We start from the raw sequence: 17,691 nt of genomic DNA, 5'->3' as shown, positions 1-17,691 counted from the left end.
GGCTTATCAAATTGCGAATCAAAACTAACGTTACGAAATCAAAATAATATATATAGTATTTACTCTTAGACGAAAAATCCTACCTCCCATCAACTTGAACCAAACTCCAATACCAACTGTGGACAAAGTACACTACCTTGGACTGCACTTAGACAAACGGTTGACATGGAATCCCCCATACTAGACTGAAAAGACAAGGAACTAACCACGCTACAAACCTCTCGCCAGACTACTTGACAAACGTTCGAAACTTAACCTACCTAACAAAAGATTCTTATACTTTCTGTTACTGCGACCTATTTGGTCATAAGGCACCGAAGTATTGTAGATCCACGAAACGTTCCAGACATTACAGTCAAAAATACTACGAAAACTTCTTAACGTTCTATATATCTAACCTCACTATCCATGATGATCTCAAAATCCCTTTCATTACAGATCTTGCTAACACTCGTTTTCTCAAATTTCATTTCTCTGTAGCTGCTTATCCTAACTTTCTAATAGAACACCTATCTTCTTCTGCGATACTAGGTAATCCTCCAAGAAGATGGCCCCGCGATCTACTGTCATCATAGGTGCAGACTAACATATGTCCACGATAATGGAGTGACACTACTGGGTGCCTTCTCCGCTCGTATATCCTAATATTTTTTTATCATGTATCACATTTGCTTGTCAACAGTTGTTGCAGTTGAACATTTCAATATAAGATTTTAAAAAAAATTAAATTTTTATTGGATATATTTACAGCTACGCAAGACGCAATATATATTTATAAGAAGTAACTAAAGTAATGCTTGCTTTTTCGTGCGGGCTTTCCGTCCAACTATCAAATTAGATGTCGTGGACAGTGGAGTCTCTTATAAATAGAACTCAAAAGCCTAAAAATTCGAGTACGGAGAGCTCCAATAATTGACCAGTTGGTGAGGAGGACAACTGCGTCACAGCCTAGTAGTTCACAACCATACTATCTACATTAAAACTTGTCGCTTTTCTAAAGTTCTATCTGAAAAGAGAAGTGTGCATCAATAATAGTTAAAATTTCATGCCTTTCGATGGTAAATACTGACTTTAGTATTGATTTTATATTGTTTATTTTATCAGGACCACGCACAGTGTCCTGGACATTGCTAGTAATTACTGGTGTAAGAGTAGAATGTTTTTTACCAAATACTTTAAAAAAAAAAAAAAAAGCTGTAAAGATACCGGCAGTGCGAACAGTTCTGGATTAAATTGAACTAAAATGGCTGGACTTCATTACAAACCAATAGAAATAAGAGATGATAAAAAAAACAAAAAAGGTTTGTCTTTATTTCAGTTTGGTCACATGATGAAGGCCCGGCAATAAGTCCGAGAAGAGAAGTTCCAAACCTAATTGAGAATAGGGGTGAATGTCGTGTTCCTGTCTGGCGAGCTTCCCCTCGACCACAGACTGTGCTTCACAGCATACTTGGCTCACTTTATCACAATGCTGTTCTTTTTTTTTTACAGCCACTTCTTTACTGTGTAAGCATCTTTACTTTGTAAAGCACACTCGTTCACGTTAGGTTCTTTCTTTTTGTCTTCTGAGCGTTTCTCAAGCGTCCCACCATGTTCCTTTTCTGTCTACAAACATTGATATCTCCTTACTTTCATCCCTATATCCTTTATTCTCTAACAGTGCAAATTGTTACTACTACTACAATTCTTAACAATCTTTATTTTTACAAAGGTTTTTTTTAAATAATAATATTGTCCCGAGGTCGTTCATTTACCCATACTTTGTTAAAGTACAGAATATGCTTTATTAAATAGACAAAAGAGAGCAATTGAAATACAAAATAAATAAGAAATGTATTTAAAATTAAACGAACACATTAATCGAAGCCCTTAAAATTATACTTTTTTATAACTCTTCATTCTGTGATTCAACCCAACGCTTTAAATCAGCCGCCATTAAATTTCTGAATTTTCAGCCTTTTGAATTAAGCGCCTTCTATAGTACCCAAAGAATTGACAGCCTTCTATAAGATTCTAGATAAATCTTGCTGTCAGACCGTTGTAGAAACGGCTTTCATATACCAGTATTTTAAAGTGTTTTTTTAAAACGTAGATCCCAAAATCTCCGTGTCCGGTCAGTATCTCTTTAACAAACTTTTGTCGTATCTCCTTAAATAGCTTTAAAAAATACCGCTACAAAGCGGGAATTCTGCACAGTTATAGTACTAAATGAGTACTATAGTTGACCATATTCACGTGGGAATTGCACCAATAGGACAGGAGATACAGCAGTTTGAAATTTAAAGGAAACGTAAAACCACTAAACTTTATCACCTTATATCTCCTTCATTAATACAGATAGAAACCTGCAATTGTACTCGATTGTAGAAGTAAACGAGTACTGTAACTGCCCATATTTTCGCAGGGATTACACTATTGGGACATGAGATTCAGCAGTTTGAAATTTGAAGAAAACGTAAAACCCTTAAACTTTATCACCTTATATCACCTTAATAAATGCTGGTAGAAAGCTGCTATTGTACACGATTGTATAAGTAAACGAGTACTACAATAGTCTAAATTTTCGTATGGATTGCACTAATAGAATAGGAGATACAGCAGTTTAAAAAATGAGGGAAATGTAAAACTCCCAAACTTTAACACCTTATACCTCCTTTATAAATGCTGGTAGAAAGCTGCTATTGTACACGATTGCAGAAGTAAATGAGTACTACAATTGTACATATTTTTGCAGAGTTTACAATAATAGGACAGGAGGAGATACAGCAGTTTGAAATTTGAAGGAAACGTAAGGCAACGAAACTTTATCATCTTATATCTCCTTCATTAATACAGATAGACAGCTGCAATTGTGCACGATTATAGGAGTAAATGAGTACTTTAGTTGACCATATTCTCGCGGGGATTGCACTAACAGGACATGAGATACAGCAGTTTGAAATTTGAAGGAAACGTAAAACCACTAAACTTTATCAACTTATATCTCCTTCATTAATACAGATAGAAACCTGCAATTGTGCACGATTGTAGAAGTAAATGAGTACTACAATTGTACATATTTTTGCAGAGTTTTCAATAATAGGACAGGAGATACAGCAGTTTGAAATTTGAAGGAAACGTAAATCAACGAAACTTTATCATCTTATATCTCCTTCATTAATACAAATAGAAAGCTGCTAATGTGCAAGATTGTAAATGTAAATGAGTACTTTAAATTTTTATATTTTCGGGAAGTCTAAGTGTAACTTTGTGTTTGGTAAATTTCATTTTCGGAAAAAACAATTCGCAGGTATAAGTTTATCCCAATGCGCTCACAACTTTTTGTGCCAGATGTTTTAAATTTTCGGGATATTACAGACTATGTCGTCCTTATTTCGCAGAATATGTTTAAAACAGAGTGGAAAAAGTCGAAATCCCGGCCTAGATTGACTGCAAATGGGTGATTTAAATCTCAGATAACCATTTATCAGAGCAATGCTGGATTTACAGACTGGATCGTCCTTATTTTAAAGAACATGTTTAAAAAAAAAAATGGAAAAAGTCGAAATTCCGGCCTAGATTGACTGATAGAATTTTTACTCTTATTTAGTATTTAACAGTGCAAAGCTGGATGTTACAGACTGGGTCGCCCGTCTTTCACAGAATATATTTTTTAAAAAATAATTTAAAAAAACAAACAGTTTGTAATATCGGTAATATCGATGACAAAATGCAAAATAATTAAAATACAAACAGAATAACAACTTCATGAATCTATACATAACAACAAAAGTGCGCAAAATTTTGTAGGTATTTTATAAAACAAAAAAACAGATGTCAAACCTAACTCAAGTAAGATAACTGTTGCCTAGTTGACAACTTAAAACTTGTTGCAATCATGTGGGTAGAAACGTTGAGATAAATGTCCCAGCGTTGTAGCGCATAATATAGACATTTAAGCGAAACTTTAGAACATTGTTTTGAATTAATATGAGGTCTAAAATAAAATGCAATAAATGTCAGAGTAATATTTAAAAGGAACAGGCAGACTTAAAGGGGAATTTACATTTTTGTTGAGTTAAACTTAGCTTCTTCTTTGTTTTCATTTCTTTTTTAAAATTTCTCTACTCAATTTATTTATAGAAACTTCAAATCGCTGAAATTTAATTCAAATTTAGTATTTAGAATTTTTGGCATCATGAGGACCCATAATAAGGTCTGAGTGATAAATCTGCCAATCGGGAGGTACCACTTTGATTTTTTTGTAGAATCTCGGCGAAAACGGATCCAATAATTTTCAAAGCTCTGTATGTTCATAGATATGACTTTTAGAACATTTTTTCGAGAAAAAAAATCTAATGGCACTTTTTGGGGAGAGATGAGGAAGACAATGTCAGCCAAGTGTAATTTACATTTCCACCCATTTCAAAATATTGATAAAAATTATTTATGTAAATGAAATTCAAAATTTGAATAAAACTCCTCACTTAGGAGATGATTTTTCAACTTTTTGAGTGTTTTCTCCAAATTGGCCTCCAGAATTTCGCCAAATTTCATTTTTAAATTGCCTGTACGTAAATCTAAAATTATTTTATCTAAGTAATTTTTGGAGAGGAATTCATTTTAGGCATAGTTGTACGGAGGGTTTGCTCTCCATTAGAGTTATTTCCTAATATAAAGGTTTACAAAATGTGTATAACGGGAGTAAGTTAAATTTGTTTTGAAATTTCAAATTTCAGAGAGAATTTGTAGATTAGAATTTTGGTTATTGAAGTGAAATGAGAAATTCGTGTGTCTGCTCACACCAATGTTTTTTATTAATGCAAAACTTTATCCTCTTCAGAAAAGTTAATTGCAACATATTTACTACTTCACTGCATGTTTGGTAGTTTAACAATTTAAATTGAAGGTAGTTGCTAATTTTAATTTATTGCTATTTTTTTTGCAGACCATGTCAGCGACGAAGCCACCTAAGCGTCGAGCGCTGGTACGCGAAGTGAATCCTCACTTGATCTGCGTGCTTTGTAGTGGCTATTTCATCGAAGCCACTACCATAGTCGAGTGTCTGCATACTTGTAAGTTATTTAGTTTACTTCTTAAAAGATATTCTTTATTATTTAATTAGTAATAAGAAATTTATATTTTTAAATGTTAATTAATTGCTGCTTTAAAATGGTTTATTAGAGATGTTGAGGTATTAAAAGGAAATCTTTAACGGGTTAAGGGGAGAGAAGTCAAAAAGAATAGGTAAAAATGATGCTTAAAACTTATTTATTTTTTTCAAATTTTAAGGATAATAAATGCCCTATAAGTTATCAGTAATAATACTAATAATGTGGAACTGATTTTATACATGGTAACACGTTTGATTATTTTATTTATTGATGTCCCAGTCTTTGCACCATTCTTTAAACCAAACTGATCAATCCGTCAGCCTCTGATGGTGAAAGATGAAAATCCGATATTGGTTAGAGATAAAATAAACATGCGTGCCACGACGAATAAAATCAGCCACATTATCAGTGGGTCTAACCACATTTTAATAATATGTGTAAAAATATCTATTCTGGTTTCTTATTATGTCGTGAGCGTTGATATTACATTTCTGGCTTGTGAATTGAAATTAAAATTTAGTATTTTACAAATTTGCGTTAAAAAAAAAAAATAGCGTAATTAGGGTTTTTATTTACAATAGGGCGCTTCTCACCTTCAGATTTTTGAACCCATGGTCTCGTTTGTAATCTCTTGCACTATAACAACCAAGAGCCCAAAAAATGTAAGGTCTGTTTCTCTAAATACATACAAAGTCCTTGTCCATTTCAGCAAGCTCCTGCAAGTCCATAATATGGGTTCAACGTGGAGAATCTATCGAATTTTATTTTCATTATTTCCATCCTGGCTGGGCAAGACAGTCTTCTACAAGAGAAGCTTCTTTTCTTGGGATAGTCCCAACTCTATAGCCAACAGTGGAAATAGCTCTCAGATAGGAGGAAATAGCCTTCAGTCGAGAACTATCTTTACCATAGATATTTAGATGAAATGGAACTTTACTATAGACTACTATAGAACTATAGATAAATGGATGCAAACAAAGAACTACCAATCCCACAAACCACTAATTTCTAGCTGGTACTTGTTCAGAAGAAATTGCAAAAAATAATCTGGTTTCTTGTAAATACGTGAGTGTTCCTAGACAAATCAGGCAACGTATCACATTTCTGCCCTGTGATGGATCCTTAATTTTTCTCCTCAACGACAGTTTTGTACTATCCATTCACTCTCTTAAGTGGGAAATATTTTGTACTTGTTTGGAACTAACTAAGATAACTCACCTCAAATACAAGAATTCTTTTAGAACTTGCTCTTGATAGTCCTGGTTACTTGACTTGATTGATATAACATTTTTTTTTATACATTGAAGACGGAAGATCTTAAAATTGGACGGTGATCAGGAACTGAACAATAATCTTTTGGGGAAACGTTTTGAATGACGTTTTCCACACATCATAGACCCAAATGATAATATTTAACATAGCTAGTTGATAATTTAAAAGTTTTGCTGAATCCATGACTTCCGGCATTATCTTGCTTGTTGAAAGAATATCACCTTACTATTCAATAAACTCCCAATATCACTCACTGATAAGTGAAGCTAACCATTGATTATCATAAAAAAGTTAAGTGATGGACGGTCGTTTGGGGCGATTTCTACATTTGTTTCTGTTCCATAATAATAAACATTTATTTTTATTCCAAACTAATCCACCTATTGCCGGATAAAGATTATTAATGTTCTCTGCACAGTATCTGTAGCAGTTTCAATCTTTTCTTAATTTAAAAACAAGAAAAGGGTAATATAATGTGAATTATACAAAAATCCCTTTTATATTTCTGAGTGTCGTTGCTGGGACTACACAATATTAGATTCAATTCTTGGTTATCTAATTAGCCATTTCAAATTTAATGTGAGAGAGGCTGAATAATTCGAGTAATTATTGGCAAAGTATTCAAACTTATGAAAAATTTAGGTTCTTAGTACTGGAAAAAGAATTTGATAACTAAGGAACGGATTTTTAGGTATTTAAAAATGCCAAATATTTAACTAAAATATGCATTTATTTTCGTCAATTATGTGGAAAATATGTGATTTTCTTAAAATATTTTCTGGAATATTTAAGTAAAATGGACATTTTTTTTTTATGAAAATGGATTTTTTTTGGGGGGGGCAAGTTATAATTAATTATACAAGAAAAGAATATTTTTACAATTTATAATAATTTATTAGGAACAAAATAATTTGTTTTTACAAGTTATAATGATTTATACAACAAAGAACATTTTTACTATTTATAAAAAGATGTGTTAAATTTTCAATTTTGAAAACTTCACTCTTCGAAATTGTTTGCAACCACATGAAATTTCAAATGTTGGAACGTAAAGTGACGACGATCTGGGCGTAAGATGGACTTCTAACGACTAAAAGATCGTTCAACATCTACAGATGTTATAGGTGCCTTGCTGAAAGAAGTTATCTCGTTGGTTGTAAAGGGTACACGATGTTCTGAGGTGACTTCTGTTCCACTGATAATATCAGAAATCTGACAGATGGTCTCCCACCCTTTGTTCTTGCTCAGTACTTCTACCAGTTTTGATCTGATCAGATCTCCCTTACTCCCAGGTATTCCTTCCACCTTTTCGATGACTTTTTTAACGTTGGACACGTTTTCTGTCAGTCGAACATTTTGGGACTCAAGTTGGGTAATGGCTTGTGCAAGAAATACGCAATTGTCAGAAATGAATGCAAGGTCGTTCCTTAAATTAGGTTTCTCGAATAAAGACTTGGCTGTATTTATCGCTACTGCTTCGTCTTCGAGATGTGAAAGGACATTCTTGATTTTATTGTAGTTTTCATAGTAATACTGAGCTGCTTCCAGCCAAGTACCCCATCTTGTCAATATTGGTTCTGGCGGAAGGCACAAGTCTGGATAGAGATCTTTTAGCATTTTAATGCGACTTGGTGCTTTTAAAAACACTTTTTTAACCACTGTGATTCACAGTCTGTGGTTCACAGTTCCCAATTATGAAAATATGCCCAAAATGAAAAATATGTACATATTTTGATTAAATATGTTTTTTTTTTTTTTTTTTTTTTAATTTGTTTATTTATTTTGCAACTATAATAGATATAACAAGCAAAAGGGATGAGAGTAAGGAAATGGCGCAAATACACGGGCACGCACATATATGCACTTATATACACGCGCGCGCATATGCATGTGCGCCAAGAGGCGTGAGTGGAGTGAACGACGACCATCCAGTGATGGAAGCCGTTAGTTCGCCTGATTGGCAAGCTTACACAGCAACCATCCTAGGAGGTCGGCGTTGTGTTGAGATGGTCGCGTGGCCACCGCCGCTTTAGTCTGCGATGAGGATTAGAAGGAAGTGTTGTGGTAGACATGTTGTGGATAAGAGGGTTGTAATGACTGTGTAGATTTGAGTGGAGTTTTGTGTAGCGAGATTGTGCTATTTCAGAAACGAGAGGAATATTGAGATCAGTGTGTATTGTATGATTGGAGACGTAGAAAGGAGCGTTAACTATTGTTCTCAGGATTTTTGATTGTAAGGTCTGAAGTCGGTTGATGTTCGATTTTTTGGCACTTCCGTAGAGTTGTATTCCGTACGTCCATATTGGGGCAAGTAGAGCGGTATATAAAGATCGTTTGTTCGTCAGGGTCAGTTTTGATCGTTTGTCGAGTAGCCTTTTCAACATTTTATATCGGAGATTGAGGTCAATTCGTTTGAGTCTCGTGTGTGGGTTCCACGTCAGTCGTTTGTCAAGATGTAGTCCGAGATATCGTACTTGGTTAGTCGTTGGTATAGAAGTATTGTGGAAGGAGAGAGGAGGGAGAGTTTTCTTGTTTAGAGTGAATACTATGTATTTAGATTTTGATTCATTCACTTTGATTCTCCACTTTTGCAGCCAAGGCTCGAGAAGATTTAGGTGAGTTTGGAGAGCACGGCATGCTATTACAGGATCTAGATGAGGAGAAAGGATTGCAGTGTCGTCGGCGAATGTGAAAGTAATTGTAGTCGGGTGAGTTGGTAAGTCGGCAGTATAGAGAATATAAAGTAAGGGGGCTAGAATGCTTCCTTGAGGAACTCCAGCAAGTATTGGAAGGATAAGAGAAGAAGAAGAACCTTGTTTAACTTGGAAGAAACGGTCGGAGAGATAAGACTTAAGAATGAGATAAAAGGTAGAAGACAGTAGGCGTTTGAGTTTATAAAGCAGCCCTGCGTGCCATACCCGGTCGAATGCCTGAGATATGTCAAGGAAGACACCCGGGCAATACTGCTTTAATTCAAGGGAAGTAGCGATTACATCAACTACTCGATGTGCTTGGAGAACAGTCGAGTGGCAACTCCGAAAACCGAACTGATGGTCAGGAATGATATTTAAAGGGGCTATTTCAGTTTGGAGGCGGAGTAGTAGAAGTTTTTCGAGGACTTTCCCCAGGATGGGTAGAAGGCTGATTGGTCGGTAAGAGTTGGGGAAATGAGCAGGTTTATTTGGTTTAGGGATCATTGTTACAGAAGAGAATTTGTAGAGAATAGGAAAGTAAGTGGTTCGAAGTACAGCATTATAGAGAGTAGTTAGAAATACTATTGCTTTCCTGGAGAGTTGTAAAAGGATGTTAGCAGTAATCAGATCATAGCCCGGACTTTTCTTTTTGGGAAGACAGTTGATTACGTCCATGATGTCTTTAGGAGTGAATGGCTTAGGAGGAGGTGAAAGTTGTAGAGGGATTTCCAGTTCTTTGAGAATATTTTCAGTATGTTGTAAGTCTTGTACGTCGGGATGAGGAGTGAAGACTGTAGAAAGATGTTCGGCAAAGTACTGGGCTCTCTCTTCGTCGGATTTAGCCCAAGAATTGTCCGGGCGTCTTAGTGGGTGAGAAGTTTTTCTGTATTTGAGAATTCTTTTGGTTGCTGTCCACAGAGAGTTGTCTTCAGTTGTAAGTGATTGTGTATAATCAGAGAATTGGTCGTTAAAGTAGTCCCTTAGTTTTGTTGTCAGTTCTCTAGTAAGTTGGTTAAACAGTCTTTTGTGAGAGGGATATCTGGTGCGATGCCAAAGAGCTCTAGCGCGACGTTTGCGCGTTATCAGTTCTCTCAAGTGAAGAGGTAGATTGAGAGGTAATGGTGCAGTTCTGTTATGTGAAGTCCGTTGAGTAGAATGCCAAATACTTTGCTGAATAGCGGTAGTCAAGTATGCCACGTTATCGTCTAGTTGTTGAGGAGTTTTTAAGGACACATTTAAGTTCAGTTTTTCGTCAAGAGTTTCTCGAAATAAGTCCCAGTCAATAGTTCCGTTTATTAGGGTTTGTCGGGGAAGAGCTTGTTTCGGGTGAATGTCAAGGGTTAGAATGACGGGGCTATGATCTGAAGACAAGTCGTTTAATGTTTGTATGTCAGTGTGTAAAGAGGTAATATTAGAACAGATAAAGAAGTCAAGAAGGTCAGGTCTTTTGCGAGGAGAAGTTGGCCAGTAAGTCGGTTGAGAAGGGGATAAGGAAATGTAACTATTTTGATTGAGGATAGTGCAAAGAGTTCGACCTCTCGGATTCGCCACCCGGCTGCCCCAACTCGGATGCTTAGCGTTGTAATCGCCACCACATATGAAACGAGACCCAAGAGAAGAGAGAAAGGATGAGAAATCGTTTTGATGGATATTGTGGTTAGGAGGACAGTAAACAGCTGCAAAAGTGTAGGAGAAGGGCTCTGTCAGTAAAGAGACTACTGTAGATTGTAGGAAGGGTGTAGCGTTGTAGGGTATTAAGAAATGTTGTAAAGAAGTTCGAATAAGTATTGCAGTTCCTCCGTGTCCAGTTCCGTCAGGGTGATTGGTCTTGTAAGTCGTGTATCCTGGGATGAAAAATCTTGATCTGTCAGTGAAGTGCGTCTCAGTTATAAGGGCGATGTCAATACGTTTGTCTCGTAGTAATATTTCTAGTTCATGTCTGCGGTTAGTCAGTCCATTAGAATTCCAGAGGATGATGGTAAGAGAGTGTTGTGAAAGAGCCATTAAGGAGATTGGTTAGGAAGGAGTCTGGAAACGACAGTTGTAAGGAGAGATATCAGAGGTGTGATGAGGGATTTGAAGTCTGTTAAGAAGCTTGTGAGAAGTGTATTGATGTCTCCTGTGGATGAGGTCGTGGGCATTTGAGAAATAGGAGGCGGCTGAGGTCCCGCGGCCACCCTTGCATATGATAGATTTTGGTTAGTGATGGGAGTATGCAGAGGAGGAAAGTTTCTTGACTGTTGTGTTGTCGGCGGTGGTTGTGGAGTACTCTGTTGTGCTGAGCGATGTTCGTACACGGGAGGCTGTCTCCGAGCTCGCTGCAACTCTCTGTACACCATACACCCTTTATAGCTGGCTGTATGGTCGCCGCTGCAGAGAGCACACTTGGCTGGTGTGGTTGGCATCTTGCCGCAATCTTGAGTAAAGTGCTCACCGGCACATTTAACGCACCTTGGTTTGTGCTGGCAGTAGCTCTTCGTGTGCCCGTACTCCTGGCAGCGCTTGCACTGCACAACAATCCGTTGCTTGTGTGGCTCTTCGACCTTAATTCTCGAGTAACAAAGAGTTTCTATATTAAAAACATCTCTGTTATTTGGCCGTGGCTCGAGATCCACAAAGAAGAGAGGCAATGTCTGTTTGGTGACTGGGTGAATAACTGGTGCCACATTTCGAACAGTGTGGCCCAGCTCATTAAGTTCTTCCTTTATATATTCTACGGGCACGCTTTGGTGGAGGTGTCTTAAGACTACCCTGTAGGCTTTGTCCTCCTCCAGTTGGAATGTGTGGTAGTCTGCTTTATTTTGTTTGAGGTACCTGATGATACCCCTGTAGCTGTCGATTGTTTTTGCGTGTATGACTAGATCTGTGATTCTTGCTTTGCATATAAAGGTATCTCTTCCCACGAGTTGCGATAATGCAGAGCATAAAACAGTGTACTGACTGAGGTTTTTCACGTAGATAGGAGGTGGCTTGTGGACACGTATTGAGGCGGGCGCTGCAGTTTCCATGTCCTGTAGATCAGCCAAAGGAGCGAAGGGATTATTGGTTAGCACTCCTGGGGGAGCTGTTACAGTCGCTGAGACTTCAGGTTTCTGAGCGAGGGGTGTTGCTGGCTGAACAAAAACAGGAGGGTTTTGCGGTTGATCCGCAGTGCAGGTTGCAGTGCGCATGGGGCACTGAGGACTCTTCTTGGCAGAGGCGTTCCGTGAACTTTTGGTTTTTTTGATTTTTTTGGGGGAGACACCGGAAGGATAGTTCCTCTTGTAAGAAGTGGACGTAGTGGACTCGTTGTCCGTGGAGGTAGCTATTACTGTGCGGTCACTAGAATTGCTCATCGTGAAAGAGAAATAAATAAGAGAATAACAATATAAACAGAAAGAGAGTAATAAAAAGTTAATAAACAAAAAAGAAAAGCGAACTAAATGCGTATGTACACAACTTAACACTAATAATAATATTTACAATAATATTTACAATTTAACATATGATTATAATTATAAACAAAATAATTAAATTATTGTCCAGGTTAAATTTGTACAATTACTTTTTGAACTTTTTTAAAATAAGTTCTACTGCTATTATAGTTTATTAGATCCTAAAACCGAAATACTCACTAAAAATAATAAATGTCACATAAAACTAGCTAATAATATTGTTAATAAATTGTCACTTTAGGAAAAGAAGGAAAAAAAAAAACAAACTTCCGAACGCAATGTACAGGAGAATGTTTTAGAAACAAGTAGAAACAAGATTAAATATGTAGAAATATTTATTTATTTTAATCAAATATGTATAAATATGCGATAACATCCAAATATGTGGAAATATGTGAAATAAAAGTAGACTCAAACGGCTTAAAGAGTGTCAGTATGAATACTTCTAGTTGAAAAACGTCTGTAAATTGCCTAGAAAAAAATATGTAAATACATACGAATCCGTTCCCTATTGATAACACTTCTGAGAGGTACCTTTGGGCTACCAAACTGTTGCTAAGCCCTCATGTACACAGCATCCTCACTTGAGACGCCCGTATTAATTAAGTGATTTATTGATAATTGGATGCTTGAAGATGCTGCTACCAATTCACAGGGAGTAAACTTTCTTTTTCTAGGCAAATCTACGGATAAGACAATGTTAGCTGCAACTAGAGGACTCTATCACGGATTGAGTCTATAATTTTAATGATACCAAGCAGCTCGGAAGTTGATGCGGTATAATACAAAACAAAACAAAAAAAAATCAAATAAAAAATGAGAGTTTGTGGGTTTAACAATTGCATGCGCAGCAGTGCTGACGAAATCAAAAAATAAAATGAGAACAAAATTAATATGTCCTTACCAATTTAAAAGGTTTTTTAGTTTAATTGAAGCTGAATTAATCGAATGAAAATTAGTTAGTTTATCTTTAATAATCCACTTTCTTTCTGCACCCAAGTGGATTAGGAAGAGAGGTAGAAAGAGAGAACGATGAGCGTTATTAAATATAATTGAAGATGGTTTATATCGATTAGTGGTGAATCGATCGTGCATTTAATGAGTTTCACAAGAGACCTATTTGGTGGGCGGATAATCTTCACAATTGTTCGCTCTGACCATTTAGCCCGACGACTTCTTCTACTTCCACTTCTTCTTGACCATGGCCACCATTCTGTTTTTACTCTTGACCAACAATCATTTATACACTTCATTTTTTATAATAAACTCTAAAACATCAAATATTACAAAATTAGTTTAATAATACAGTTTTATGTATATTCGTTGTTCAGTTTGCAGATCTTGTTTGGTCAAATATTTGGAGAATAGCAAGTTTTGCCCAATATGCGATGTACAACTTCATAAAAATAATCCTTTATTGAGTGTCAGGTAATGGAATTTGTATTAATTGTGTTTTTCAATTATATTTTGTTTAATCTTAGATTTCTTGTTGAACTTAATTAAATTTTATGTTTAAATAATGAATAAATTTGACCTTAAATTTATAGTTACTTCTACAAGTTTTGTGGCTAGATTTGGATGCAAATATTCTAATTGAAATTTAAGGTTGCCAATTGCCAAAAACTAGAGGAATTTTAACTTCTTTTACAGATGTGACCCAACATTACAACAGCTTGTATATAAATTAATACCAGGACTATACAGTAATGAAATGGCTAGAAGGCGAAAATATTATTCGGAACTTGGTGGACCAACTTCCGATCCAGATTGCGGCGTATTTCCAATTGGTGATCAATATTTTTCACCAGATGATTCTATAAGCTTATCACTTGAATTTATCAATGGGTTGGTACAATTTTGGTGTTGATTTTTTTTTTTTTTAATTTATTGCTTTATAATGATGAACTGGAAGAACTTAATTTACTGGTACGATGAGCATCAGTGTTTAAATGAATTAACTGTCTGTGACCATAATATCGTTGTCGAGTACAGAGATTAAAAATACAAATAAATATTAAAACGTTTTGCTGCTGTTGTAGATAGTTGAAGATAAATAATGTCCTTTTGGTTTATTATTATTGTTTTTTCATACTTGGTAAATTTTGTGTTCATGTCAAATTTCCCATTACCGGAAAGGTGTTTTCCGGAAATATCTGTTTTGTGGTTTTCTAAGTTCCAAAAAAAGTGGGTTTTGTAAGAATGGTCTGTGTGTGGGTGAACAAAAGTGCTGCTAAAAATCCGGAATTTTATAAAGAAATAAATCCACAGCTGGAAGCTTTTTCTTTATAATCTAATCCATATCCTATAAGACGTCCCTTTTTAGTGATCCATGAAGCTCTCATCCACCTATCTGGATTCTAAAGATTATCTTCCGTCGCAGAGCAATGGTCTTGGAAAATCCTGATGTCACTTTTACTCCCCTTTTTGTTCGCCATCGGAAAATTTAATCTCTGATTTCAAGCACAAACTAAATTATTTGTTTTTGTTTTTTTTATAGTTCTTTAAAAAAAATAATCTTTTAATATTTTCTTTTTCTTTAACAGAGCAAAAGAAGAAGATTCTAGCAGCGACAGTGAAGAAATTACAGGAATTGACAAACAGGTAATGAATTTAAGCTGTTGGTAATTTCACCAGATTAATTGCTCAAATACTTCTCTTTAACTGGCCGTATGCAGGTCCTCCTTAACTAATCGAGACTACATTAATTTTTTAGTAATTTATAATTTGTATAGTTAATATTAATAGGGTGTTTCAAAAAACGTTTACTTTTAAATTTTAAAAAATCAAAGTTCATTTAAAAACAAAAAGTTTCGTCCGTAATAGAGCAAATTATTTTTGTTAATGAAACTCCTAAATTACGGAATATTTTGCATTTATTGTTTTAATTTGAAACTGATTGATTGATAGTAAATCAAATTCAAATTAAAACAATAAATGCAAAATATTCCCTAATTTAGAAGTTTCATTAACAAAAATTATTTGTTTTTTGAACTCTGTACGAAACGAAAAATGAATTGATTTTAATGTTAATTAATCGAAATTTTTCAAAAATGTATATTTTTTTTAAAAAAATACAGCTTCTTTAATTATTCATAACTTTGAAAATAAAAAGGCCATCAAAATGATTCCAACTGCCTCTGTCTTTACAGCAAATTATATTTAAATAAACTTTGTTCAATTACATGTTTTGCTAATAATTTGAAAAGATACAAAACATTTAATTAGGATTTTTTATTAAAAAAAAGCAAAACAAAAATTATTTGATCAATGGTAGCGACCTCTAAATATTAATCGATTTTGCTCTACTACGGACGAAACTTTTTGTTTTTAAATGAACTTTGATTTTCGGCCCGGCGCTCTTTAAAATTTAAAAGACAACATTTTTTGAAAGTAAATAAGTGAACAGTGGAATCTGTTAAATGTGAGAAGCAAGCGAGACCCTTCTCATTGATAACACTCTCAACGTGATACCAATTTTTGTGGTCTGACCAGATTGGAGAGGTTTCGGAACCACTGGGGCTTCAGTCGGCTTAGAGGATTGTCTGGGAATGGTAGAAGAGGTGAGAGATTGGGCGAAAGGATTAGGACAATGAGAGAGTGTAGGATGGTATTTCTGGTATTTTTCCTTGGCTAGTTACTTTGCGTAAGGTGAATGCCCAAATCGATGCGTAGTGACAGGTTTGGGACGTAGAACCTGGCACCAACTATTTGTCACAGTATTTTAGATTGAAATATCTGTATTGTCCGTATTTTTATCTGTTTGGATGCAACTGTAGAGTTCTAACCCTATGTGGAACTACGAGGGTCGTTTGAAAAGTCCGTGCAAACATAAAAACTACTTAATTTTTTGGGGTAAACCTTTTTTATTTTTCAACATAGTCTCCTTTTAGGCTTATACACTTCGTCCAACGCTGCTCTAGTTTGTTGATCCCTTCCGAATAATAGGATTTGTCCAAGTCTGAAAAATAGCCATTCGTTCCTGCAATCACCTCCTCGTTTGAATAAAATCTTTTTCCCGCCAGCCATTTCTTCATATTTGGGAACAAATAGTAGTCCGAGGGAGCCAAGTCTGGAGAATAGGGGGGATGTGAAACGAGTTGGAACCCTATTTCCATTAATTTTGCGACCACAACTGCTGAGGTGTGAGCTAGTGCGTTGTCGTGATGGAAAAGGACTTTTTTGTGGGCCAATCGTGGGCGTTTTTCTTGCAGCTCGGTTTTCAAACGGTCCAATAACGATGAATAATATGCACCTGTAATAGTTTTACCCTTTTCCATAGCCGATGAGGATTATTCCTTGCGAATCCCAAAAGACAGTCGCCATAATCTTTCCGGCCGAAGGAACGGTCTTCGCCTTTTTTTGGCGCAGATTCCCCCTTGGTAACCCATTGTTTAGATTCTTCTTTGGTCTCAGGTGTGTAGTGATGTATCCATGTTTCATCCACAGTGACGAAATGACGCTTAAAGTCCTGCGGATTCTTCTGGAACAGCTGCAAACCGTCCTTACACGATTTCGTTTTTGGTCAAGCGTGAGCAATCGCGGCACCCATCTTGCGGATAGCTTTGTCATGTCCAAATGTTGATGCAAAATATTATGTACCCGTTCATTCGAGATGCCCACAGCACTAGCAATCTCAGGCACCTTCACTCTTCTGTCATCCATCACCATATCATGGATTTTATCAATGATTTCTGGAGTAGTAACCTCAACAGGGCGTCCAGAACGTTCAGCGTCACTTGTGCCCATATGGCCACTCCGAAAATTTTGAAACCACTTATAAACTGTTCTAATCGAAGGTGCAGAGTCACCATAATGTTTATCAAGCTTCTCTTTAGTCTCCTGAGGCGTTTTGCCTTTCATAAAGTAGTGTTTAATCAACACACGAAATTCTTTTTCGTCCATTTTTTGAAAATCACTCGACTTTCTCGATTCAAACGAATGCCAAACACAAAGAAATAGACCGATCTGGCTGTAATTTGGTGTGTGTTCTTCCAAGAGATGCTTACTAACTAAACGTAACCTCGATAAGCGCCAGTAGTGCTATCTCTCTGACTTTGCACGGACTTTTCAAACGACCCTCGTAGATTAGTAGACTAGATTAGATTTTAGATCTTTCTCCAAGTCGTCGGTAAGAAATTTAGAACGTTTTGTCTTTTGAGTGTTGTGTGCAGGTTTTATGTTAGTCTTTTTTCTTTTTAT

General features: G+C 35.9%; 1 protein-coding gene across 2 annotated transcripts in view; it reads left to right on the top strand.

Annotated features, from left to right (window-relative positions):
* LOC141451047 (uncharacterized) overlaps positions 1 to 17,691 on the top strand; it is an 86,205-nt gene that overhangs the window by 62,583 nt on the left and 5,931 nt on the right. For both annotated transcript variants that reach the window (XM_074122066.1, XM_074122067.1), the window contains exons 2-5: positions 4,928 to 5,054; positions 13,824 to 13,920; positions 14,143 to 14,337; positions 15,036 to 15,093. In XM_074122066.1, the coding sequence (XP_073978167.1) occupies positions 4,931 to 5,054; positions 13,824 to 13,920; positions 14,143 to 14,337; positions 15,036 to 15,093 (474 nt within the window). In that variant the 5' untranslated portion in view covers positions 4,928 to 4,930. The remainder of the gene's footprint in view (positions 1 to 4,927; positions 5,055 to 13,823; positions 13,921 to 14,142; positions 14,338 to 15,035; positions 15,094 to 17,691) is intronic.

The sequence above is a fragment of the Rhodnius prolixus genome, unplaced genomic scaffold, assembly GCF_049639745.1.
Source record: "Rhodnius prolixus isolate KJV_2025 unplaced genomic scaffold, Rpr scaffold_8, whole genome shotgun sequence".
Lineage (NCBI taxonomy): Eukaryota > Metazoa > Arthropoda > Insecta > Hemiptera > Reduviidae > Rhodnius > Rhodnius prolixus.
This window is presented reverse-complemented; position numbering and strand designations above follow the sequence as displayed.